At 39.6% G+C, this 25,216-nt stretch overlaps 1 protein-coding gene across 1 annotated transcript; it reads left to right on the forward strand.

Annotated features, from left to right (window-relative positions):
* Positions 1–1,353: 1,353 nt before the first annotated feature.
* TMEM182 (transmembrane protein 182) lies at positions 1,354–16,192 on the forward strand. Its single transcript, XM_075850346.1, has 4 exons — positions 1,354–1,452; positions 3,153–3,251; positions 3,955–4,092; positions 13,221–16,192. The coding sequence occupies exons 1-4, from the start codon at positions 1,434–1,436 to the stop codon at positions 13,442–13,444; spliced, it is 480 nt and encodes a 159-aa protein (XP_075706461.1). The 5' UTR covers positions 1,354–1,433; the 3' UTR covers positions 13,445–16,192.
* The last annotated feature ends 9,024 nt before the right edge of the window (positions 16,193–25,216 follow it).

The following is a 25,216-nucleotide window of genomic DNA, read 5'->3' on the forward strand; positions in this document are numbered from 1 at the left end:
ATGGTTGATAAATTCCCCCTTTTTGTTTTAATTTCTCACTATTTTGAATCTATTTGTTTGCAGTCAGTGAATGAGAACATTCTTGTTTACATTCAGAGGCAGCAAGCCTCATACATAGTCCTGAGAAGTGGATACAATTGTACACAGTCTGGGGCCGGATTCACACGAGCGTGCGTTTTGCAAAAGGCACTTGACAGCACCGTGTGTCAGCATCATATGGTGCACAGCTGCATGCTTTTCGCGCAGCCGCCATCATTATGACACTCTGTTTGTATGTTTATAAACAGAAAAGCACGTGGTGCTTTTCTGTTTTCATTCATATTTTGACTGCTGTTGCGCGAATCACGCGCGTCCCACGGAGGTGCCTCCGTGTGGCATGCGTGATTTTCAATGACTTCAATGGGTGCGTGATGCGTGAAATACACACAAAGAACGGACATGTCGTGGGTTTTACGCAGCGGACACGCTGCGTAAAAATCACGGACTGTCTGCACGGCCCCATAGACTAATATAGGTCCGTGCGAGGCGCGAGAAAATCACGCGCGTTGCACGGACGTATATCACGTTCGTCTGAATAAGCCCTTAAGCAATACTCTGTGAGCTAAAGTCATCAGCAGCAGCGCCACAAACCTCACTGATAGTTTGCTACAATCTTATCCGTCTGGAGTCCAGGCTGTTTAGCCCAATCTGACCTATTCTTCATTGTTTCTCACAATGAAGGATGATTATTGTTAATCTTTAATATGTTTTTTTTCCAGTGGATGAAGTGAAACTAGCCTTCATGCCATTCCCTAACTCCTCAAAAAGGTCAGTTATTTTTGACTGGACACTCCCTGTCACAGCAACATAGCAGAGCTGCTTAATCAAAATCCCGAAATAGAAGCCCCGACCCATATTTCACTCTGCTAGTTAGCTGCCTGCAAACTACTAGAGGACAAGAGCAAAATCTTATGCAGGAGGGATTGTTTATTGCTTAAAAATCTCGATTTCCCGCATCCAGCATGAAGCTCAGGATTGGGATCTTTTTCGGTGGTCTATTTGGTGCTCTAGGAATTTTAGTCCTTTTGGTGGCATTTGGATCAGACTATTGGCTACTTGCCAGGGAAGTTGAGAAATGCTCGAAAAATCAAGAAGTTGGGGTTTGTGTTATTATTCATGTTATCTGTTGATGTTCAGTTGTAATTTATCGCTTTATACTCATGTTGTTCTAGTAACCAACAAAAGTAGTTCATTACCCGCTGATATTATCCTGTTAGATCTACTAAGACATGTCCTAAAACCTTGTAGTATAAACATTATGTAATGTACCTGTGTATATTATGTGTATTTCTTTTCTGTGTTATCTATAGGTTGTTGACCCAGTCGTCCTGCATCATGAAGGTTTCTTCTGGAGATGCTGGTTTAATGGGGATATAGGAACAGATAATAACACCATGACAGCTTTTTGGATCAGTAAGATACATTTTAATATATTGTTTTGATTATATTATATTAATGTTACTCATACATATACTATTTGTATTACATTAAACATCATTTATATAGCACCAACATACTACAGTTGTGACAAATTTTCATTGCAATAAATCTGCAATTTGTACTTGGTGTAATTTTCTGCACACAAATTTGTCCCCTGCGGAAAATCTTTCTGCTGCATTCTCTATGTGTTGATGGTTTGAGATGCAGAATTTCTTCATAGAAATTATGGTCATTTTAAATTTCGCACTGAATTAGACAACACAAATCCTCATTGAAAACGTGACAAAATGTGAAAAAAACTTTGCCAGATTTAAATTTAAAACCCTAAAACATGGTTGCAACCCATATTAGGACATGGCAACCAAATAGTATCACAAAAATATATTTTCAGATGGTTGCAGAAAAGATTTCAGCAAGGTTTTCAGTACGGGACAGTAGTTCCACGGAGAGGCAGGGACTCCTAGCATCGTACATAACTATGATGCTAGGAGCCCGGCTACCTGCAATTATAGCCTTTTCAGGGAGGCAGTATTGGAATAGGAACCGAGACCGAAACCTTAGGCCCTGTTCACACTGAGTTTTTTTTGGTGCTGATTTTGACGTGGAAACCGTGTCAGAATCGGTGACAAAAAATGGCTGAAATCGCAGCCCATTGATTACAATGGGTGGCAGAGTAGGTGTTTTTCCCACGTGGCTTTTAGCCGCTTGCGGGGGAAAAAAGTGGCATGCCATTTTCTGCCGTGGTTTCCGTCTCAGACCTCCCATTGAAATCAATGGGAGGCCGAAAAAACGTGCAGCGCTCGTTTCCAAGCGTTTTTTGTGGCGTTTTTTTTTTTGTATTAGCTTTGTGGCACGGGAGAAAACACTGCAAAAACCAAAAAGTGCAGGCAGGTCAAAATCTGCCTCAAAATTCATGAAGGAATTCTGAGGCATGTGATCAGCTTGGTGGCTTTACAAAAAGGTGACAGTGTGCGTTTAAAGATTTGGAATGTTGGACAGCTGTAGATAGCATGAGGCACATACAGTAATTCCAAAAATATAAATTGATGAAAAGAAAAAAGAGTATTGCTGTTTGATAGAGATTAATGGGGAAGGAGATGGGAGGTGGATCAGTCAAATAGCAAAATTTTGCATAGATTGGAGGGGTCCCAGTTTGTTCACTAGTATGCCACAAAGGAAGGTGCTGCAAATATCTAGCTGGGTTATGTTAAATACATAAAACAGCATTGAAGGGATGAATGCATCAGTTTAGTAAGAGTTTTTTTTAAAAGAGTTTTGTCAAATGTAACAAACTTGGAGAGAAGGGACTAGGGGGACGCTAGTAAAAGATTGTGGTGGAGGAATACTGACAAGCATTAAAAACATAGATTTATCAATTATTAGTATACTGCCATTTATTTGTCATGAAGATTCTCATTCAGCTCATCCGCTATTCTCCATAGCACACTGCCCCTGGTGGTTCATTTTTGTGTGAAAATGAAAATTTCAGATATACTTGAATAGTTTTATTTATTTTTTTAACTCTTATTTATTGTCTACAGAAACTTTGTAGAAATATATTTTTGAAGAGAGACCTAAGAATCATCAAAGATAAAATATCATATATTGTACATTTATTATTGTATTGGTGGATTTCTATTTTTTTTTCTGAAATTGTTGAATCCTTTCCGTAGCCAATCAAGCTCCAACTAAGAACTGCACACATGCCTACCTTTCCCCTTTTCCAAGAACCAGGGATGACAATAATTCTACGGCATATCATTCTGCAGTTGGTATGTACAGTATAGAATCATGTTTTCATTTCAACAATCTATGTCTACCCCAGAGGGTACATGCCATGTCTCTGTGGGGTACGTGCATTGGTCTCCTGCTGTAATTTTAATGTGGGTACTTTGATGTAATTTATTTTAGTTGGGGGGATACTGGGCTTAGAGACCTCGAGAATCCCTTGTATAAGTGACCATTGGATATCAGAATAAACATTTTGCATATCAGAACGTTATTTTGCATACAGAAGTCAATCAAGCCTGGAAGAATATTACAACTTTTAGTTTGATCAGTACTTAAAGCGTGATTCTAACCAAACATTTATGACCTATCCATCCACAGGCTCTCTAGATTGCAGTCTATGGGAGTTACGGAAATAGCTCCTGTAGGTAAGCCTTAAATGCATATGGAAGGAATACCCCTTTAAACCTGCATTTGATTCATATTTGATCCATATTTACACAATACAAGTCGAGACATACCCACCCCGACGTAAATATACAGTTAAATACAGATCTAATTATCCATATTCTGTATATATCCTAATATATATCTGTATCTGTATTTACATCTGTATTTCAACCACCTTTCAGTCCCTTGTGTAATAAAACATTAAGTAGTTTGTCTTTGTCTAGTATTTTACATATATATATTTAGCTGCATTTATAATATTAGGGTTTTATAACATGTGTAATCTTTTTGTTTTAGTATATCGAGGATTTTGGAACATTTTTATGCTTCTTGGTGTGGTCACAGTTGTAGCTGGAGGATTCATCATCATCTGTGCAGCTCCTTTTGTAAACTACAGACTTTATAAAGCAGGAGGAGGCCTTTTTATCGCTGCTGGTAAGAACGCTGATAGGCACATCACACATGCTGGTTTTGCTCTCTTGTGTATATTGTTGTGCATACGTCTTTATATTTACAGGAAACCACACTTGTTAACAGTACTGCACATTTGTCTATACATCGCTGTTTTAGCGATTATTTATGATTAACCTCCTCACACCTCTGAAAACCCTGGAGTGTATGGAAATCTCAAGATTTATAACATGATCTGTGTAAATAACACTAACATGTTCTGAACACAGATGCCGCTACAGTGCTCCGGTATAGGAAGGAAAGAAGCAGAGGGGTAAGGCTATGTTCACACACTTACTAAAAAACGTCTGAAAATACGGAGCTGTTTTCAAGGGAAAAAGCTCCTGATTTTCAGCCTAAGGCCCCATGCACACGAACGTAAAAACGCCCGTAATTACGGGCCCATAGACTTCTATTGGCCACGGGTACCTTCCAGTTTGTTTACGGGAAGGTCCCCGTGCCGTTGAAAAATATAGAACATGTCCTATTTTTTTATTTTACGGGCCGTGCTACTATACTTAATAATGGGAGCACGGCCCGTAAAAACGGCCGGCTGCCCGTGGCCGGCGATGCCCGTAATTACGGTTCGTAATTATAGGCACGGTCGTGTGCATGAGGCCTCACGCCCCATGTACACGACCGTATTTTCATCTATCCGTAAATACTGTCCGTAAATACAGATCCATAGTCATCCGTAATTCATCCGTACATATGGAAGAGTGTCCGTAAATACGGTCCGTATTACATCCCTATTTCATCCGTTTATACGGATTCGTAAAAAAAATAGGGAGGATGCAAATGATGTCACCAACATGTTGCATAGCAACATCCGTAGCCGTCCGTATTTACGGAAGCGCACATAGGCTTCTACGGGAGAGTCTGTGCCGTAATTACGGAAAAGAATAGCACAGGTTCTATAATTTTTTCAGCACGGACACCCATCCGTAAAAAACCGAAAGGTGTCCGTGGCCAATAAAAGTATAATTACAGATAAAATAAGCTGTCTTGTGCATGGGGCCTAAACGGTAGGATATTTTTAATCAAGCCTATTTGGTATGTTGCTTAATTTTTTTAATTTTTGGATTCAATGGAGCAATGTCAGATTGTTGCCTACAATCTGACATTGACTGGTTTCTTGAATGTCCTTAAATTACATTCGGATCACCCCTGTGGTGTAGTATCTAATTACCAGGACACTGGCAACATATTGAAGGAAATAACTGGCAAATGACAACAATGTTACTGTCTAATTATCCGTCCAATTATCTTTAAATCACTGAGTTGAGATGTTCTGCATAAGAGATGCTCCTAAACATACTGACATTCCAGTACATTACACATACTCAGTATTACAACAGTGCATGTATGAGACAGACAGAGAACGGAGACTGATGATTCAAAGAAAATAGCCCCCACCTTAAGCAGAACAAAGAAAGATAAACCTTACAATTACAACACTGAGCTCTTCACCTTCCTCTTGGGATCTTTAAAAATAATAGTGACCTATTTAAGAAGAGGGTTGCCTACCATATGCTGTCTTTTGAAGCATCTCATTATTTCCTTTACTTTTTCTCGGGTATTCTATCCTTGATCCCATATCAATGTACACATTGAGCCTGATTCTTCAAGGAACAGCAGAAAATGTTAAAACAATAACTATTAAAGGGGTATTTGCATCTTCCCACTTATTTTTCTTTTTGCTTAAATATATAGTAAAAAAAATAAAGCTATTAAATGCCTTCATTTAACAATCCTCCCATGATTTCATCTTATACCATCTCCTTGTGCCCGCTGTGTTTCTCGGCTTCCCCTTCCATCATGTGACAAGTAAGCGGGGTTGTGATAACATGTGATTACTTCTATGCAGAGGCGTAGCTAGGTTCTCCAGCACCCGGGGCAAAGATTCAGTATGCCCCCCCCCCTGAACCTCTTTCCTGACATCTCCTTCCCCCTCGCCATGTTTGTTTTCCCTAACAATCAATGAGGTGTCATTTTTTTCCAATTTTTTTTTATGTAACTCGAGCATAAAACCATTTCTACATTTTACAAGCAATATAGTTCTATATAAAACACCAGAACCAAGCTCATTACATATATACAGCACCAGAACCAAGCTCAGTACATATATAAAACACCAGAACCAAGCTCATTACATATATACAGCACCAGAACAAAGCACCAGAACCAAGCTCAGTACATATATACAACACCAGAACCAAGCTCATTACATATATGCAACACTACAACACAGCTCATTACAGAACCAAGCTCAGTACATATATACAGCACCAGAACAAAGCTTAGTACATATATACAGCTCCAGAATCAAGATCAGTACATATATACAGCACCAGGACAAAGCTCAGTACATATATACAGTGCCAGAACCAAGCTCAGTACATAAATACAACACCAGCACAAATACAGCTCAGTTTAATGCAACTCCTGCAGTATAGGTTTGCACTAAATTGTATACAGCTCCCAGCATGGCCCAAACAATGATAAGGATATGCTGGGACTTGCTGTTTCACAAAAAAAAATCATACCACCCATCATCTCGATGCAGATCATACAGTTACTACAGTGCTGATTAGATTCAGAATAAACATTTACATTAAGTGACTCACCAGTGACGATCTCAGATTCTAGTTGTTCTTTTTCTCTTTTATTCTCCATCCAGTCCAGAACTCTATGATGACTTCTCCTGGCCACAGCCCATTTCTGCAGTTTGCAACTCAGATGTCTTCAGCTTCTCAGTGTTCAAACATTTCTGCACCTATAAACAAAGATACAGTTATCATGGAGCCAGACACTGCACACCTAAATATAATAGCACCATACACTGCACCTCTAATTATAATAGCACCATACACTGTGTCACACACACACACACACACACACACACACACACACACACACACACACACACACACACACACACACACACACACACACACACACACACACACACAGTGCCCCCTGTAGATAGTGCCCCCCATAGAGCCCCTTGTGGATAGTGCCCCACATATAGCCAGCCCTGTAGATAGTGACCTCCGTGGAGCCCCTGTAGATAGTGTCCCACATACAGCCCCCAGTAGATAGTGTCCCACATATAGCCACCCCTGTAGATAGTGTCCCACATATAGCCACCCCTGTAGATAGTGTCCCACATATAGCCACCCCGGTAGATAGTGCCCACATATAGCAACCCCAGTAGATAGTGCTCCACATACAGCCCACCCCTCTATACAGTGTCCAACATATAGCCCACCCCTGTAGATAGTGCCCTGCATATATCTCCCACTATAATTAGTGCTGCACATATAGGCCACCCCTGAATATAGTGCCTCACATATAGCTCCCCGTATAGTGCTCCACTAAAGCCCACCCCTGTATATAGTTCCCTCTTGTGAATAGTTTATAGCCCCCCTTGTAGAAGGAGTCGACCTCTGTATATATCCCCCCGTAGATAGAGCCGACCTCTGTAGATAGAGCCCCCCTGTATATAGCCCCCACTGTAGCTAGAGCCTCCCATGTAGATAATATCACTCACATTTTTATTAGGATACAAAAAAACAAAACTTTACATACTACCTTAATCCCGTTCCCGCACCATCCGGTGGCAAAGCTGGGGTTAAACAACGCAAGCTACGCGATGACATCCTCGCGCCGCTTGCATCGTTGAAAAGTGCTGATTGACAGGGCAAGTCATTATGCCCTGCCAATCAGCACCTTTCATAGATGAAGGCGTGATGCCATCATCGTGCCTCTTGCGCCTATGAAAGGTGCTGATTGGCAGGACACTATGACTTGCCCTGTCAATCAGCACCTTTCAACGACAAACGCGGTGCAAAGAAGTAATCGCGCCGCAAATAAGTAATCGCGCCGCTTGAGTAGTTGAAAGGCGGTGAATGGCCGGGCCATTTATCGCCTACAGTGCAGAAGGGGATGGTGGATTCAGATCGGCCGCCGTCATGGACGGTGCGGTCCTGGTGCGCCCCCCCTACCTTCCCTCTTAGATGCGCCCGGGGCACATGCCCCGCTTGCCCCCCTAGCTACGCCCCTGCACATGTGTGATCACTGGCGCCTCCAGCGATGAGAATCAAGGACCAAAAATCCCAATAAGTAGCCTTCGCTCCATTCATTTCCATGGGACAACTGTCTACTGCAGCTCCATAAAAATAAATGAAGGAATTCTCATTCAGGGCAATTTCGGTCCCCTGTTCTCATCGCTGGGGGTCTGACCACTGTATGATGTATCCCCTATACAGTGGATGGGGGATACATGTGGTTGTGGGACAACCCCTTTAACTAGCGTTTCTAATATCATAAAATGTCATTTATTTTATGATTTTATAAACACTAGTGTTCCCAGGCACTAAATTGCTTTTACTTTATACTCACCACTGTGTTTACTTTGCTTCGCTTGGTGATGTGGTGCTCAACGCCCTGCTCCGTCGCTCCACTCAGAACGCTGTTATGCCCAGCGTCATAGTGACGTGGTCCTGCTGTGCGCAGGCAGCTCACGGGACTGGCGGGGGGCGTGGCTGGCTGGCGACAGGAAGCACAGCAGAACATTTTTCAGACGCCCCTGGACAGCGGTAAGAAACCTGGACTGTCCATCCTGATCCGGCGGTTAGGACCTATATAAGTAGCGGCAGCTGTCCCAGCGGCGCCCCCCCCCCCCCGTTCCTACATTCTATTTGCGCCCGGGGCACATGCCCCGCGTGCCCCCCCTGGCTACGCCCCTGCTTCTATGTGCATGCTCCCGATGCTGCTATATAAACTGATATTAGCATCATTAGGAGTACAAGACTACCCCCACCCTGTTAGCTATTTACATAGACAGTAAGCGCAGTGTTAAAGCGCTCTGCTGCTCTAGTAGTCTTGGCACCACTGTGCTTTGAGTCACTGACATTCCGAGTGATAGGATAGGAATTTGTCTACTGATTGCTGGATTACAAAGGTAGATATGTGCCCATAACAAGTGCCGAGCGACGATAACTACAGGTCGATGACTGCTAATTTAAAAGGCCTTTACCTGGGCCAATTTAAACTGTATGACTGCATGGGGACAAATAATCATTAATACAATCGTTCAGTCTCCATTCAGTTTACATAATGTCGACAGCACATCCAGTTTATACAGGGAGATTTGCTGCCGACAACAGATGATTTTCAGAGCACCATAAAAGAGTAAATCAGGCTACAAATTAGCGTTTGCTTGTTCGTCCGCTGATCGCTGCCCTGTTTATACAGGGCAATGATCAGGAATGAACGTTTGTGCAAACGCTAGTTTGCCCAATCATTGACCTGTATAAATGGGCCTTAACTCCTTCTCCGCCAAAAGAGTAAATCAAAACGCGACCAGTCTGTGCTGTGAATGAAGTTGGTCTCAGAATATGGCAACAGAATTTATTTTTTATTTTTAACAAATTGTTATTTTGTAAAAATGGTAAAAAAATAAAAAAAACAATATAAATTAGGTACCGCCGTAATTGTATAAAACAGCTGAATAAAAGTAACATGTCATTTTTACCACACTGAATGCTATAAATGTAAAACCTAAAAAAAATGGAGGATTTGCTGGGTTTTTTTTCCAGCCCACAAACATTTTTCTTAAGTTTTTTAATACATTGAATGGTGCCATTAAAAACTACAGTTTGTCCCTAAAAAAAAAAAGAAGCCCACATATAACTATGTAGATGGATAAATACAGAAGTCTTTGTTCCTGGAAGGTGGGGTGGAAAAAACAAAAATGAAAAGCAGGAAGGGGTTAAATGAAAAAAAAAAAAAGAAGAGGAGACCTCTACTCCACTCATGGTCTGGACTGCATGGGTATAGACAGCTGACATCTGGGGTCTGGATTCGGACCGCGGTCTGCCAGTTTAGTACTCCTGTTCTCTTAGAAGCATAAGGCTACATTCACACGACAGTGAAAAAAATGACCATTACAAACTGATCTTCTGTCCATTTCCAGTCCGTCTGTCCATTTTTAATGGCTGCTTTCATGGCCGTTAAAAAAACAAATGGATTTAATTTGTCAGGGTGTTTTTTGTCCAAATCCCCTAGAAGTACCACGATGCCCCAGTACATAGTGTCACAGTACCCACTGTAGATAGGGCTCACATAGATAGTGCCAGTAACCACATAGTGCCACAGTGCCCACATATAAAGTGACATAATGCCCACATAGTGCCACAGTGCCCATGTAGATAGTTCCACACCCCTTTCAGATAGCGCCACACATACCTTTAGGTAGCGCTACACCCCCTGTAGATGGCGCCACACTTTCCCCCCTGTAGATTGGGACACACTTTCCCTCCTGTAGATAATGTCACACACACCCCACCCTTCCCTGTAGATAGTGCCATTGGGGCTCCCTCAAGGAGCAAATTCTCCATCCAGAGCGTTGCCGACGTGCTGGCCAGGGATTCCGCTCCAGGAGGATCCCCTGACATCAGTGTAGATATAGGGACAGTGACGTGAGGGGCCCTCTCTAGGAGAGGAATCCCTTGCAAGAGCATTGGAGAGGAAACCCCTTGCCAGACAATCCCTGGCCAGAGCATTGCCGACGCTCTGACCGGGGATTCTGGCAGTGATGTCAAGGGCTTCCCTGGGCTCAGGCTTAAAGTAGCACTGTGCCCTGGGAGTTCTCTTAGCGAGGATGAATTTTGAACGGTCATCACAAGGATTGATTCCTGAAAACGGACATTAAAAACTGATCCAATGAGTTATATGGGGGCTGCCTGGCCGTGAAAACGACCAAAAATAGGACATGTCCTATTTTTTGGCGGGCAGTATCCACGGGCCTTTAAAAAAACGGCCATGTGAATACAGCCGTAGAACTAAATGCCTTGTTCTAATAACGGCCGTGTAAATGTAGTCTTATGGTGCTTAATATGGGGCCATATGGAGGAGGCATATAGTGGTACATGGAGTTCGTACGGCTCTGTAGTACAGAACCAAGGCATACAGAACTTTGATATGTGCATAAGGGCTCAGCAGTATTGACCAGAGTTGATAACGTTTGAAAGAGGATTTTTTAGAGATGACCAATGGAACTGTTGTACTAAATTTAGGGGCAACATAGCCTACATTGTAAAGGACAGTAACGGAATGTAGCTATTTTACTGTATCCAATTCCACTAATATCTACTAGACAGTACTATATAAAACCAACTAGTCATGTACATTTTAGTGAGTGTAGTCAATTATTCACTGATTTGTTTATTCTACCTTCACATTTGTTGTTTTTTGGGGATATAAAAGTGAATATAAATGCCTTTTCTTGAATATTTCCTAAACTTACCAATGTCACTATGTACATTAGAGGCTCACAAAATATAAATGCCTTGAAACTAAACAGCAGAAAGTGACACATTGATTTTAAAACTGGGGACTTAAAGTTCACTCTCATTACTTTATTAAAGTCTTTAACATTTCATGAAAGATCATTAATGAATTATCTGTTTACATCTTAGGCCTTTTTAATCAAATGTCAACATCTTTTTGGGGTCTCGGCTCATTAGACATGTTTCCACTAGCTCTGCCATGACAGGAAGAAAACCTTTGCAGTTAGTGATGTATTTTTTATTTTATTTTTTTTAAAGAAGGAAACTTGCTAATTCATATGAAATGAAATTTACTTAAAAGCCATTCTAATTAAAGATTTCACCCCTCCAAATATTTTTCACTTCCTCTGTAATGTCTGTTCAAAAAGTACAGTTGATTGCTTTCTTCTAAATATCAATTTTAATTAATAGTGATGGTATTAAACTTCAAGAATATTGTATCAAAGGGTTGTTGACGGACATATTCATATTTATGTGTTTCATAAAACACATATTTGGCTAAACACGCATTTTGTCTGCTAAAGGTGCCTTTAGATACACTTTAAGGCCTTGTTCACACAGAGTTTTTTGCAGGCAAAAAAAAATCTGCTTTTGAGGAAGATTTTGACCTGCCTGCACTCTCTTTGCCGCGTTTTTTTTTTTGCCGTTTTTTTCGGCCGCGGCCGAAAAACACGGCGAAAAACGCTTTCTCTGCCTCCTATTGATGTCAATGGTAGGTCAGAAATGGAAACGCCTGAAGAAAGGGCATGACACTACTTTTTGCCACTAGCATTTTTCCGCTCACGGGAAAAAAATGCCTCTGCCTACCATTGAAATAAAAAAAATGCCTCTGCTTCCCATTGAAATCAATAGGAGGCATTTTTGGCCATTTTTTTGGTGCAGTTTCCGCATCAAAAACAGCGCCAAAAAACTCAGTGTGAACAGGGCCTTATTCTTTTCATGCTTGAGCTTTAATATATAAATGAAGATATTTTGTTTATCATCCTTCCATATTGTTTTCTAGTATAATGTAAATTTCCTTTCTAATGGATAATTTCTAGCAATTGGTAGATAAATATTACATAATTTGGAATCACTGATTTTGTAATGGTAATCATTTCACCAACCAGAGCAAAAGAGTCGTGTCTGTTAATGGAAACTCTAGGTGACAACCAACATGGTCACTATTACAGCTGTCACAGAAGATGTCATCCAGCTTTCCTAGTCATGAATGGTAAATATGCCGAATTATGCAGCAATACAGGAGGGAGATAAATCATTGCATAACTAGGCAGATTAAAGATCTGGGAAAGCTGGCTGATGGATATAAAAGCTGAATATATATTTCAGTAAGGCTCAGTACATACTGGCATTGTTGACGGCAAACATAGCATAGTCTGCTGCACTATTCTTGCAGTCAAAAACATCTGAATCCCAACAGAAACCTGACGGATCATTGAGGATTCATTGGGATCCATTTGAAAATGGATCTATCATAACTGGGATGAACAGAAGCCATCATGTTAATGTAAACAGAGCAAAACTTGCCAGAAGAAAACCAAATGACCTACGTTTTATTTTTATTTTTTTATAGGTAAATATTATTTTATAATATACATATTATAATTTTCTCTTTTTTTTCCCTTTATTGTCTTCTTTTCAATTGCATACATTAGAAACTGGTGTCTTAAGGTCTCAGTATATGAAAGACTAGGCCAACAGAATAATAGAGCAATATATTACAAAGTAATTCAGCTAAATATTTCTATTTATTTCCAGGTATATTTTTCACATTTGTGGTGGTGATGCATGTCATCTGGGTTCAGAGCGTGTCCGATGTGAGAACTTACCAGGACATGAAACAAGAGGATTGCCCGGGATACACTGTGGACATTCGCTATGGCTGGTCCTTCATGCTGGCACCATTTGGAATATTTTTTTCTCTGTTGGCAGGAATGCTGTTTCTGTTAGTTGGCCATACTATTGTGGTCCACACAAAATAACCTAGTCACGTCAAGGCTTCATGGTTTCAGCCATAAAACTCTTCACAATGTTAGTTATCTTTTATAACAGAGGACCCAACCATTCGCATGGTCGCAAGTTTTTATGTGAATTTGTCAATGGGTCCTGTACTTTGTTCAGTCACTTCCAAGTTTATTTGTTGTCTGCCTAAGACCAAATATCACAGTAGTTAAGGGCTCCTGAGTATATTATCTAAGTAACAGAGTCAAGTATGTTCTGTTCTCTCTGAAATGTGTTTAATACATTATAGTGAAAGAGCAGCGGATGTAATTTCATCCTCTCATGTGCTGCTTGTTCTCGTCCTAACATTCACATAGATTTACTTTTCAGCGCTTAAAATAGCATACAGTTGTTCACTTGGTTTCAATGCCAGCAGTCATGATTCACATATATAATGGTTCTCTGCTAAATTCCCTAGAACTTTTTTTTCTAGGTGCATGATAAGTGACATTCTTGGTAATAGTAGTTGAATAAATAACAATATGTACATGTCATACAACACGTGTCACTTCTGTATATTAAGTAGGATTTTTTGTACATTTTGGAGTTTTTTTTTTTACAAGCAATATTTTCTCTTAGAATACAATATCGGCTTATATGATACTGTAGGTACACAAGCGGTAGTAAAATAGATTGGGATCTATAATGTAATGGGTATTAATGTAGACCTCCCTTATAATGAGCAATGCAATGAAGATGGTACAAGCATTTAATGAATACATAATTTATCATGATTAGTCATATGTCACTAATTGCTTAATGAAATAAACTGGATGTATAAACCTGGGTAAAAGTAGAATGGACATCAAGATTCTGGGAAAATGCGGCTTCGTTGCACATTGCAATCAATCAGAATCGATGTTTAAAGGGAATGTGTCATCAGAAAATGTTTTTTAAGATACACGCAAAAAAAATTCTAGAACTATTCGTATGAAAAATATCTTGAACTATTACATTATATATATATATATATATGTACTTAAATCTAATTAATGACACAATAATTAAGTAAATGACACATTCGCTTTAATGTTTATTAAGACTGAACTCTAATGGTAACTATGAGCAATAAGGCTACATTGTCTCTGGACAAGGGCAGACAAATCATAGAGACAGCCTACACTGGGCCTTTAAAGAGATGGGGGCCAATCCTCTAAGCTATTGGGTGGCAAGAACCAGTACATGGCTTCCTTTACAGAAAATCTGCATTGTTAGGAAAAAAGGCGGTGGGAATAGGCCCAAGGTTTATGGAAAGGCTTTGAGGGGAGCGGGAACACCAGGCGCTTTGGTCCTGGGTGGTAATATCAGTAACATAATAAGGGGCCAAGTAAAAAAATTTTTTTTTACTATGGTACCCCCTCTTATTTATGTACACCATTGTCTCTGAGAACATTCTTGATACATTCTCAACTATTAGAAAGCACTTAAATCCTCCAAATGCGTATCCGTAACCTACAGCGGTCAAGTTGACAGTAGTGGAGGGCTTTGCTTCTTTGTCTTTGCAAGGTTTTATATAACTCAAGCAGTTTGGCTTTGCTCTAAAGGGGTTGTCTCAGAATTGACAATTATCACCTACCCACAGGATAGGTAATAACTGTCTGATCGCTAAGGCCCACCGCTGGGACCCCACCAATCACAAGAGTGGGGGCCCCGAACCCCCATGTCCTCCTCACTGAACCCCCTGCAGTGAGGAGGAGTTTAATTGGAGCGGCGATCGAGCATGTTCCCACTGTTGAATTCAATGCCTATAGGACTGACGGAAACAGCAGAGTACAGTGCTCGGCTGTTTAAGGCAGTCCCATAGACTCACTCAATGTCTTCCTCACTGAACCCCCTGCAGTGAGGAGGAAAAGGGGGTTCAAGACTGATTGGCCAAGCAGTACCACGCAGCTGCATCCATGGCACATTAGAAAAAAAAGAGTCCTGCATGGGGCCATGTGGTCCCTCTTGGCCAAACAGTCAAAGGCCTGCACCATTTGCATATAGAGCACACTCTGGCGCGGTGCCCCAAACAGAAGCTTGTAGGGGCAAATACGTGCTCTCGGGGTCAGCAGGTAGCATGTCTTTTTCTTTGATTATAACAGATTCCCTTTAAAGTTGATTCTGATTCTTGGACTTCGATTTTAAACAGGGAATATTGTAGTAGTTATAAATTTCATTGTTTTCCCTCCTTGTAATTGGAGCTATATTTTATGTACATTGGATTGGTATTGTCAAAAGCATTGATAAGAGCATGAAGTATTTGTCCAAACCACAACTAAATGAGTTTACGGCGGTGAAAACACTTGTCACTGTGTACCATTCTAAGCATTAAGGGTGTATTCAGACGTTGGGGTTGAGGTTGTGTTAAAAGGGTTTTTACCACGATTTGATGCATTTTTCCTTTTTTCCGTTTTTATGTAGTGGTAACTGCACCTCAAACCCAATGGCTGGATACACCCTATGTGACAGCATAGCAGATCATTTAATAGAATGCTAATCATAGTAAACTGCCAAAAGCTGTATTACTTAATGGAAAATTCTAAACTGCCCAGACAAAATGATTCATGTTTCATTGTAATTATCTCCACCTTCAATACACCGCAAAGTCATGTTTTAGCTAAATCTTTATGTTAAAAGAATATAAAACATAGTCATGATGCAAAAAAGCCTCTATGCTGATTTGCAGGAAGTCAAATACTAACAACGCAGATTGGTCTTAAGCAATCTTATTGTCATGTATACAAAATAAAAAGTAAAAAATAAATATATATATATATATATATATATATATATATATGTTGTATTTCTACAGAGGAATAATGAACATGTAATATTGCATTTCTGGTGATGTAACAAATATTTGGATTGCAGAAAGATTTATTTTTGCAGTGGATTAAATGTTTACTATAATAAATAATGAACTATTTTCATTGTATTGTTTTGTTTGTATGGTGTTTTAAGCCTCAGAGCTGCTTATAAAGTTCCATAAAGAAAATTAGACTGACCAGAATAAAGTGTCAAGTGGGCAGCTGCCACATATTAAAAGGAAACTCAGGCGTTTATTTAACCGAAGGATAAATGACCAACAGATGCCTGATAAGAGTATATTCACACGGTCGAGTCAAATCGCAGTTTATTGATGCGTTCACTGCGAAATCACAGCAAAACTGCTGTGGTTTTGCAGTAATGTTGCAAAAACACAGCATTTCAATTGACCACACCGTGTGAATTTACCCTTAGATATCTGGCTATTAGCCCGGCTTACATATCGTTATAACAATCTTATGTTTGTTAGGAATCTCATATATAGCGGAAAGTTTCAAAATAAACAGTTTGGAAAGCACACTGGAGAGTCAGTCCTACAGTCTGAGCGGCGGTCTGAGTATCCAGGGTTATGGCCAAATCACTTGTCAGACGTGTAGCAACTTTAAGGTCTTTATCATCTGAAATTTGTGAGAGGGTATCTCCAATGATAATTGCATCATCGTTATTTGGGTTGCCTAGGCAACTTGACCTCGTGTTCTCCCACCATCACTTTTAAAGAGGCTCTGTCACCACATTATAAGTGCCCTATCTCCTACATAAGGAGATCGGCGCTGTAATGTAGGTGACAGTAATGCTTTTTATTTAAAAAAACGATCTATTTTCACAACGTTAGGAGCGATTTTGGTTTATGCTAATGAGTTTCTTAATGCCCAAGTGGGCGTTTTTTTACTTTCGACCAAGAGGAGTATATGACGCTGACCAATCGGCATCATGCACTCCTCTGCATTCATTTAGACAGCAGAATCGCGTTCTTACTAGAACATGATCTGCAGCCACATACACAGCGATTCTGCTTGATTAACGTTAATCCAGTGTCCTGATAATGAATACACATGACCATCCAGCCTGGACGTCATGTGTATTCAGAATCCTGACACTTCTGAATCTTTTCTGTGAGATTTACAGCAAGGGAAACGAAATGTAGTTTACTTCCGTAATCTCGCGAGATTTTGTTTCCGTTCAGCGGTATCATTCTAAGGCTATGTTCACATCTGCATTGTGCTGTTTCGTTGTTCTGCTCCGTCAGATGGGCAGAACAAGGGAATACCGGAATTAACACTGCCGATTGCCCAAGGAATCCATTGACTTTATTGTGTACGTGATTTTACCAGACACAATAGCGCAGCGTTCTATTGTCTCCGGTAATCTCCAGTAAGACCCTGCCGGATCTGCGACAGAGACCCATAACGGAGCCTCCAACGCAGATGTGAACGAAGCCTGAGTTATTTAAACTTTGCTGTTTGCACCCTATAATTCCCTTTTATATGAAAAATACACAATCAATAAGGGTAAATTGGGATAAAGAGGGAGGGGCGGGGTGGCAGAGAGAGAAAAAGAAAAAACAAATTATATCAAACAAATTAATTAAATATAGGAATACTTCTTATATATACATTAAACACGCAAATAATTTAGTATCGCTCCATGACTCTAACTTCAGTTTTTTTCCATATATGTTAACACACAAAAATCTACTGGTGCTGCATACTTCAGTGGACATGATCCCCCCCACCCTATATCAGAGTGAGGTAGTCTCTGCTTCCAAGGGCACATAGACCTTTCCCCTCCAACTTATTTGAGGGGAAGTGGCCTTGTGCAAAAATGCCTTATCCCCATACGGAATATTTTTCTCTTTCTTTCTTTTCACTTCTCTCGTTCTCAATGCAGATATCATCTGAAAAGATATTCCAGTTCTACCAAAACCACAATATGTATAATCAACTGTGTTTAATGGAAACCATATACCGATGATGCAGTTATCATTGGAGGTACCCTCTCACAAATTTCAGATGATAAATGGGGCCATACTCAGAGGTGCACTCTCTGGTCATAATTAATTAAGCTGTCAAAAAACAGGGGGTGGGGGACAGGGGAAGAAGAAAAATAAAGGGAGAAAATCAAGATAGTTTCTTGTTGCAATATATTACATTTTTTAACATCCCTGTATGGCAATTTCTATCAGTCCATACCTATTATCTCCTCCCCCCAACTTCCAACCTCCCCCCCCCCCATCTATACTCCTCTAACTTAAATTAGCACTCTCAACTTATTGGTGCGTTCTGGGTGGCCTTCCCCTCTCATTTTTCTTTAATCATACATATTCCTCCCCCTTTCATTACCCCCTTATCCCACTCTCCAAATTTTAGTGGCTGTGGGGGGAAAAGAAAAAAGGAGAGAAAATTAATATTTTTTTCCTCTCTTTGTTTTTTCCCTTCCTCTTCTTTTCTCCCTTCAAATTTTTTTCACTTTCTTTTGAAGAGGAAGAAAAAGAGAAAACAAAAAAGCAATGACATGGTCTCGGGCATCGTATACCCGCAGTATTAGCTGTATTTATCTAGTGTCCATTTCAGATCAATAGTAAGTAATGCTCTGTGCTCATCATGCTTTGGCCCTATGATTAGTGTGTACGTTGTGAAAGCTAGCGACCTACATGCTAAACGTGTCCATAGGGCTTCATTAACCCGACAGATGACAAAAGTTTGTCCTTTTGGCCCCCATCGGGCTGGTTTACGTAGGTACACCTTTTTTTTGTACGATAGAATAGCGTAGTCCATCCTGAGGAATCCTGCAAAAAATGTATATACCGCACGTTATACGTTTTGTTTTTTACATGGGAGCCTTTAGGTGATGTATGCCTCTGTTTGGCATACGTTACAGGTGTTCATTTCGCATATACATCATTGGCTTTTCAAAAGCCTTTCATGACGTATATGGATGTAGCCATCTTTATCTTGACTTTAACTTGCTGCAGCGTGATATCACACAACAAAAGCCATTGAAAAGTCATTGAAAAGTCAAGATAAGGGATCTTTCCACTGTGTATTTAATGTGTTAAAAGTCAAGATAAAGACGGCTACATCTGTACGTTAAACAGACACCATTATAGTCTATGGGCGACGTATGTGTTAAACGGATGCCTAATTGCGGCATCTGTTACCCATGGACTATAATAGTATAAATTTAACGTATACGTCATGAACAGGGAGTTCACATTTAATGTGCACCATTAAACTCTATGGTGATGGATGATACTGTTAAGCCGGCATCCGTTACAGCCTACGTTTATTGTATGTTGGAAGCTTTTCCTGGCCTATAAGATAAACGTAGCCCGAAAACATGATGGGCACAAAGTCTTATCTCTATAACATTTCATGCTATGTTTAAACTGTTTAAAGAGGCTTTGATTTTCTGGAACGACTGACACCACGACGGAACCAAATGGACACTATTGTAAGTCAATAAGGCTTGTCGGGTGCCGTTGGTGTCCGTAGTCCGACTGTTCCGTCATGGCGTTAGTAAACTAAGTAGTAGAAAATGTGTTTACGTTTTTTTCATGAACTAGTCTTTTTCTACGTCTGTTTCATTTAATTTTTCCCAAAGTTAATTTATGGCATTTAGATTGGATATGCCATACTTATTGGTATATCGACGTAAACCAACCCGATGGAGGACAGTTTTTATTTTATGCAGAGTGTAAGGGAACTTGACATGTTCCCCTGAGGTCCTCTTGGGCTTCACTGAAGTAGATGATAGGCCAAATGGAATGAAGATTACATCAGATGGTTCAAAAGCTGGTGAACAAATCTGCCAAGCTGGTGGGTATAATGAAGCTACAGTACTGTCAAAATGTGTAAATATAAAATTCTTGAAAAATGTCATTGATCAAACATGGAGCACCCAAAATGTAGTTTTGTTAGTCCCCTCCAAAGTAAACTTTTAATAAAACATGAAAAATAGAAAAAAGTTATTCCGTTTCATCACTGGTGAAGTGATCATTGGGTTACTCTCCATCTGTCCTGTAGGTGTCACACTTGCATGATAAAATACTTTTGTATGCTGATTAAAGCAATGGGTTTTGAACCATAAACTATGGATATTCCTTCTCCGAATATACATCAGTAGAGTCATAAAATAACACGGCTTTAACATTTCAGAACTTTCACCATTACTAATTTTGATGCATATGTAATTTTACTTCCCATTTGCACATAAAGCAGGAAGGTTCGTTGCACATAGCTCTTTAAAGTGCTCTGGGTGAATTAAGAGAAATAGATTGAGTGTTTGAGATTCTATATATATGATCATTTATCTTAAAAATCCAATTTCCAAACAGTTAAGTCATCTAAAGCTTTGTTATAAGCATGTATTTCACATTGCGTTCCTTTTTTAAAGTCATATCACATTTGTTTATGACAATACTATCTGTATTTAAACCATAATACAATAATAGGTTATTTTAAACAGAAATAGCTTTCTAAAGGGAAGAGTGAAAATAATCCTGTGGCAAAAATAGAATATATCATTAATAATGATAAATAATAAACAAAGTAAAAATATCAGAAATCACTAAACATATACAAATCAATACAAATGCATAAGGCCGAGTACTTTTTTGCAGGTGTTGCAAAGTTTAGTTGACTTTATTTTGGCATTGTTATATTAAATCATCATAAGCCATTTCTATACACTTTTCTTTGCAGGTTTTACACTTGAATACCATTTTCATAACCCTCAAGAATTACTGGTTTAGAAACACTGTCCCTCATACCTGGCCCATTTCTGATGTCCTGGGAGTCCCCTCTCCTATTCCACATAGTTCAAAAAGATTTTATGCAGCATAACTCAGCAAGGCCTCCTTCACACAGGGATTTTGTCTGGTGTTTCTAAACGGCATGAAAAAATGTATGTAAAAATGAAACATACATTTTATGGCATTTTTAGGCCCCATACACACCACGTCCCCCCCCCCCTTCTCCTAAATTTAGCATTTATACCAGGAAAAACACTTGACTTAATAATGTAAACATAGGCTGTGACGGATTCCTAACAGTGGCCACTGTGACCTATAGGCTATTACAGCCTTCTTTTAACGTATACATCAAGAAAAGGTAATGACGTATATATTAAACAGATGCCATAACTGCCTATGGGTGACAGCGACAACTGTTAGGCATCCGTCACAGGTATCCATCATCCATGGGCTATTATGGCATCCATTTACGTCATGAAAAGATATTGAAAAGCTGATGAAGTATATGTTTAATGGATGCCTGTGACACATACCCATAGGCTCCTATGTTATAAAAACATATATACCGCGCAGTATACATTTTTAGTTTTCTTTACGGGATTCTATTGCTATTCCATACCTAAAAAAATATAGAATACTAGCCCGATGGAGGCCAAAAGGTGTCTGTCTTACTAATGGAGTCCTATGGACATGATTGATGTGCATGTCAAGAGTTTTCCCTAATGAACACGCTAAATATAGGGCAAAAATGTGATGGTAGTGGAACCTTACATGCATTTTTGGTGGCATGTGTTATTTAGTGTTATTTTTTACATGCGCCGATGGGTTGCCATAGCAGCCGGGGGCCTAACTAAGGGTCTTATGCCTGCCATGACTGTATGTCTATTAGGCAATGCCATAGGTTTTACACTGACAGGTAGTAATACTGAGTATATCAAAGTATTACGGACAGGCAGTAATGCTTTGGTATACTGAGTATACCAAAGCATTATATTAGTGACGCAGAATGGAATTGTGTAGTCCCCTAGTGGTACTAAAAAAAAAAATACTAAATACAGTTAAAGAAAGTTTATTGAAAAATAAAAAAAAATAGTGCACAGTAAAAAATAAAATAAAACCATTTTTCCATGAATAGTGCATTTATTTTGTAATAATGTAAAAAAAAATACACATATATGGTAATGCCACGATTGTAACGACCCAAACAATAAAGTTTCGCAAAAAACTAGTTCCTATATGTCACCAGAAAAATAAAAAGTCATGATTTTTAGAATGTGACGATGAAAAGACAAAAAAGAATGCTTGCTCATTATGGCTAAAATAGACCTGATCATTAAGGGTTAAGGCATGCACTGCAAGTGTTCCTCTTTCCTCTGTGTGAAGTTGGAATGGTATGTATTATCTGTGTATTGTAACACAGTTTTATGAGAATTTTAGCGACATAATAACTTCATATACACAAGTTTGTAGATCCTTGGGAGTTCTTAGATTTTACACTTACTATGTGAACATAGCATGATATTTCATTCATTTAAAGGGTTTTCTAGGATTTATTGTTGGCATAGAGGCAGCCTTCATGGGATACTTTGTGTCTCACTATTACTCCCTATTACGGCACTAATGACAATATAGAAGGACCCATCTGGAAAAAGAGACCGCTGTGCCTGAAATGAATCCCTTAGAAACCCTGTTATATACCGTTATATAGCCTAATAATGTTACTAGAGATGTTATTCAAAAACTATTATAAAAGAAAACTGTTCCAGTAATTCCGGCATTACTGGAAACAAAAACCTAAAAAATGCCACAGGTAAAAGGCGGGAAATGGGCAAAACGCATATCGGCATGTCAGTATAATTTTTATTAAATGTAACTTTACAGCCCTTATTTTCAGTTTGTTTTTTTCTGAAGTTGGCAGCAATGTCAGCCATCACTTAGCTTACCTATAAGCAGGGAGTATAGGTAAATGATCATTGATTCCTCATCGGAGCATGAACTCCATGAAGATGATCTGTATATTCCAGCATTAAAGGGTAACTAAACATTCAACAAACTTCTGACACAGTGACATGTCGGAAGTTTTGATCGGTGGGGTCTGAGCACTGAGACCCCCACCAATTGCTAAAACAAAGCAGCAGAAGTGCTCGTGTCAGTGCTCACCCGCTTTCTTTCTGTTCGGCTTTTCCCGGAAATCAATAGAAAGTGTATGAGTCCATACTCCGATACATCTGCTTTCCGGAAAATGCCGAACTGAAGCGAAGCGGCCGAGATCTCACCGAGCACTTTTGCCGCTTTGTTTTAGCGATTGGTGGGAGTCTCGGTGCTCGGACCCCACCAATCAAAACTTCTGACATGTCACACTATGAGATGTCAGAAGTTTGTTGAACGTTTAGTTACCATTTAGGGTATGTTCACACGCTGAGAGGCATTTACGTGTGAAAAGACAGACAGTTAACAGCTGCCTGGTTTCACACGTAAATGCTCCTCCTCGTAATTTACGAGGCGTCTGAGACGCTCTGAGACGCAAGTAAATCTTGAGCTGTGCTTCATTGAGTTCAATGAAGAACAGCTCAAATTACATGGCAAAGAAGTGCCCTGCACTTCTTTGCCGAGGCAGTCCATTTACGCGTCGTCGTTTGACAGCTGTCAAACGACGACGCGTAAATTGCAGGTCGTCTGCACAGTACGTCGGCAAACCCATTCAAATGAATGGGCAGATGTTTGCCGACGTATTGCAGCCGTATTTTCAGACGTAAAACGAGGCATAATACGCCTCGTTTACGTCTGAAAATAGGTCGTGTGAACCCAGCCTTAATATGTGCAGGCGTTATGCAACCAAGCCTGTATGTTTCCCTATCTCGTATCTTGAATACCAGAGTCCCGGGAGCAATATCTGTTGGAACCGGGGGAAGATAGTGTCAGTAAAAACATCTTAAATTACAGTAAGCATACTATAATATAGTCCGCGGGCAAGACCTACATTGTCAATTTCATTAAGCAACCTTTAGTGCACGGACACTATATAAAGATGTGCCGCACATGTTTGAGCGATCTGAGGCATTCATGACCTGTTTACAGCCAGACTGGTTTTTCAAACCAGCCTTTCCAATTCAACACGGCGAGATACAAGGTAGTTTTTCTGCGGATGCTCGAAGATGTACGTATGCGATATAAAGGACATATTTTAACATTACTGATAAAAGGGTCTGTTTTTATTTTGGATCTTTGAATTAGACTAAGGGGCAATAAGCCAGAGATAGGTCATTCTATCAAACACGTAAACACATTTTATTATTTTTGTGCAAAAATCATTTATTTTATGTAGAGTGCAAAAAAACTATTACATTTTAGCATCACAATATTGCTTTCCCTTTTTTTACCCCCTTTTTCCCTTTTTAATTTTGTATAACCCTAAAACTGAATGTGATAAGTATACCCCAAAAACATCTCAATCCTCCACAATCAAATGTATTATCATTCGTACTATTCAGGATTCTTCAAAATGTATTCAAAAATCTATACATTGATATTTCCACAAATTCCAAGAATTCCATTTAGCTACATTAAAACAAAAATAAAGATAAACAATAAAATCATATGTATATCTCATCCGTAGGTCTAGATGTTATATTCCTATGAAGTCTAAAAAAAAAACACTGTATCCTTAAACAAGCACAGGTGCAATTTAACATGTAATGGTTCACAGAGACCCTTGTAGAAATGCCCCTGAGCTGGTGATAGAATTTTTTTATGAAACAGAGAAGTGAGAATGTAAGGCTCTGTTCACATCTGCGTTCAGGGCCTCTGTCATAGATTTACTCAGACGTGACAGGAAGCAGGAAGCATAGTACTGCATGCTGCGCTATTCTCGTCAAAGTGTTGGAGACCACGACGGAATCCGACAGAGCCATTAGGGTCCACCTGGCGCTGTTGGTATATGTTATGGTTTGCGGTATAAATGGAAACCATGATGAAGATGTGTACAGAGCCTAAGGGGTTTAATAAAAAAAAATTGGAATATATTTCCACGACAGTGCCAGGGTTGCCACACAACGTCTTGTTCTCATCGGAGTGGGAACGTTACGGAATTTAAATAGTAAGTACTGTATATTAAAAAATTTTTGAACATTATGGAGCGTTTGGCCCCTATTTTAAGGGTTCAGAATACCCCTTTAATTTAATGTTTGTTGCAGAC

This window comes from Rhinoderma darwinii, chromosome 2 (genome assembly GCF_050947455.1).
Source record: "Rhinoderma darwinii isolate aRhiDar2 chromosome 2, aRhiDar2.hap1, whole genome shotgun sequence".
NCBI classification, from domain to species: domain Eukaryota; kingdom Metazoa; phylum Chordata; class Amphibia; order Anura; family Rhinodermatidae; genus Rhinoderma; species Rhinoderma darwinii.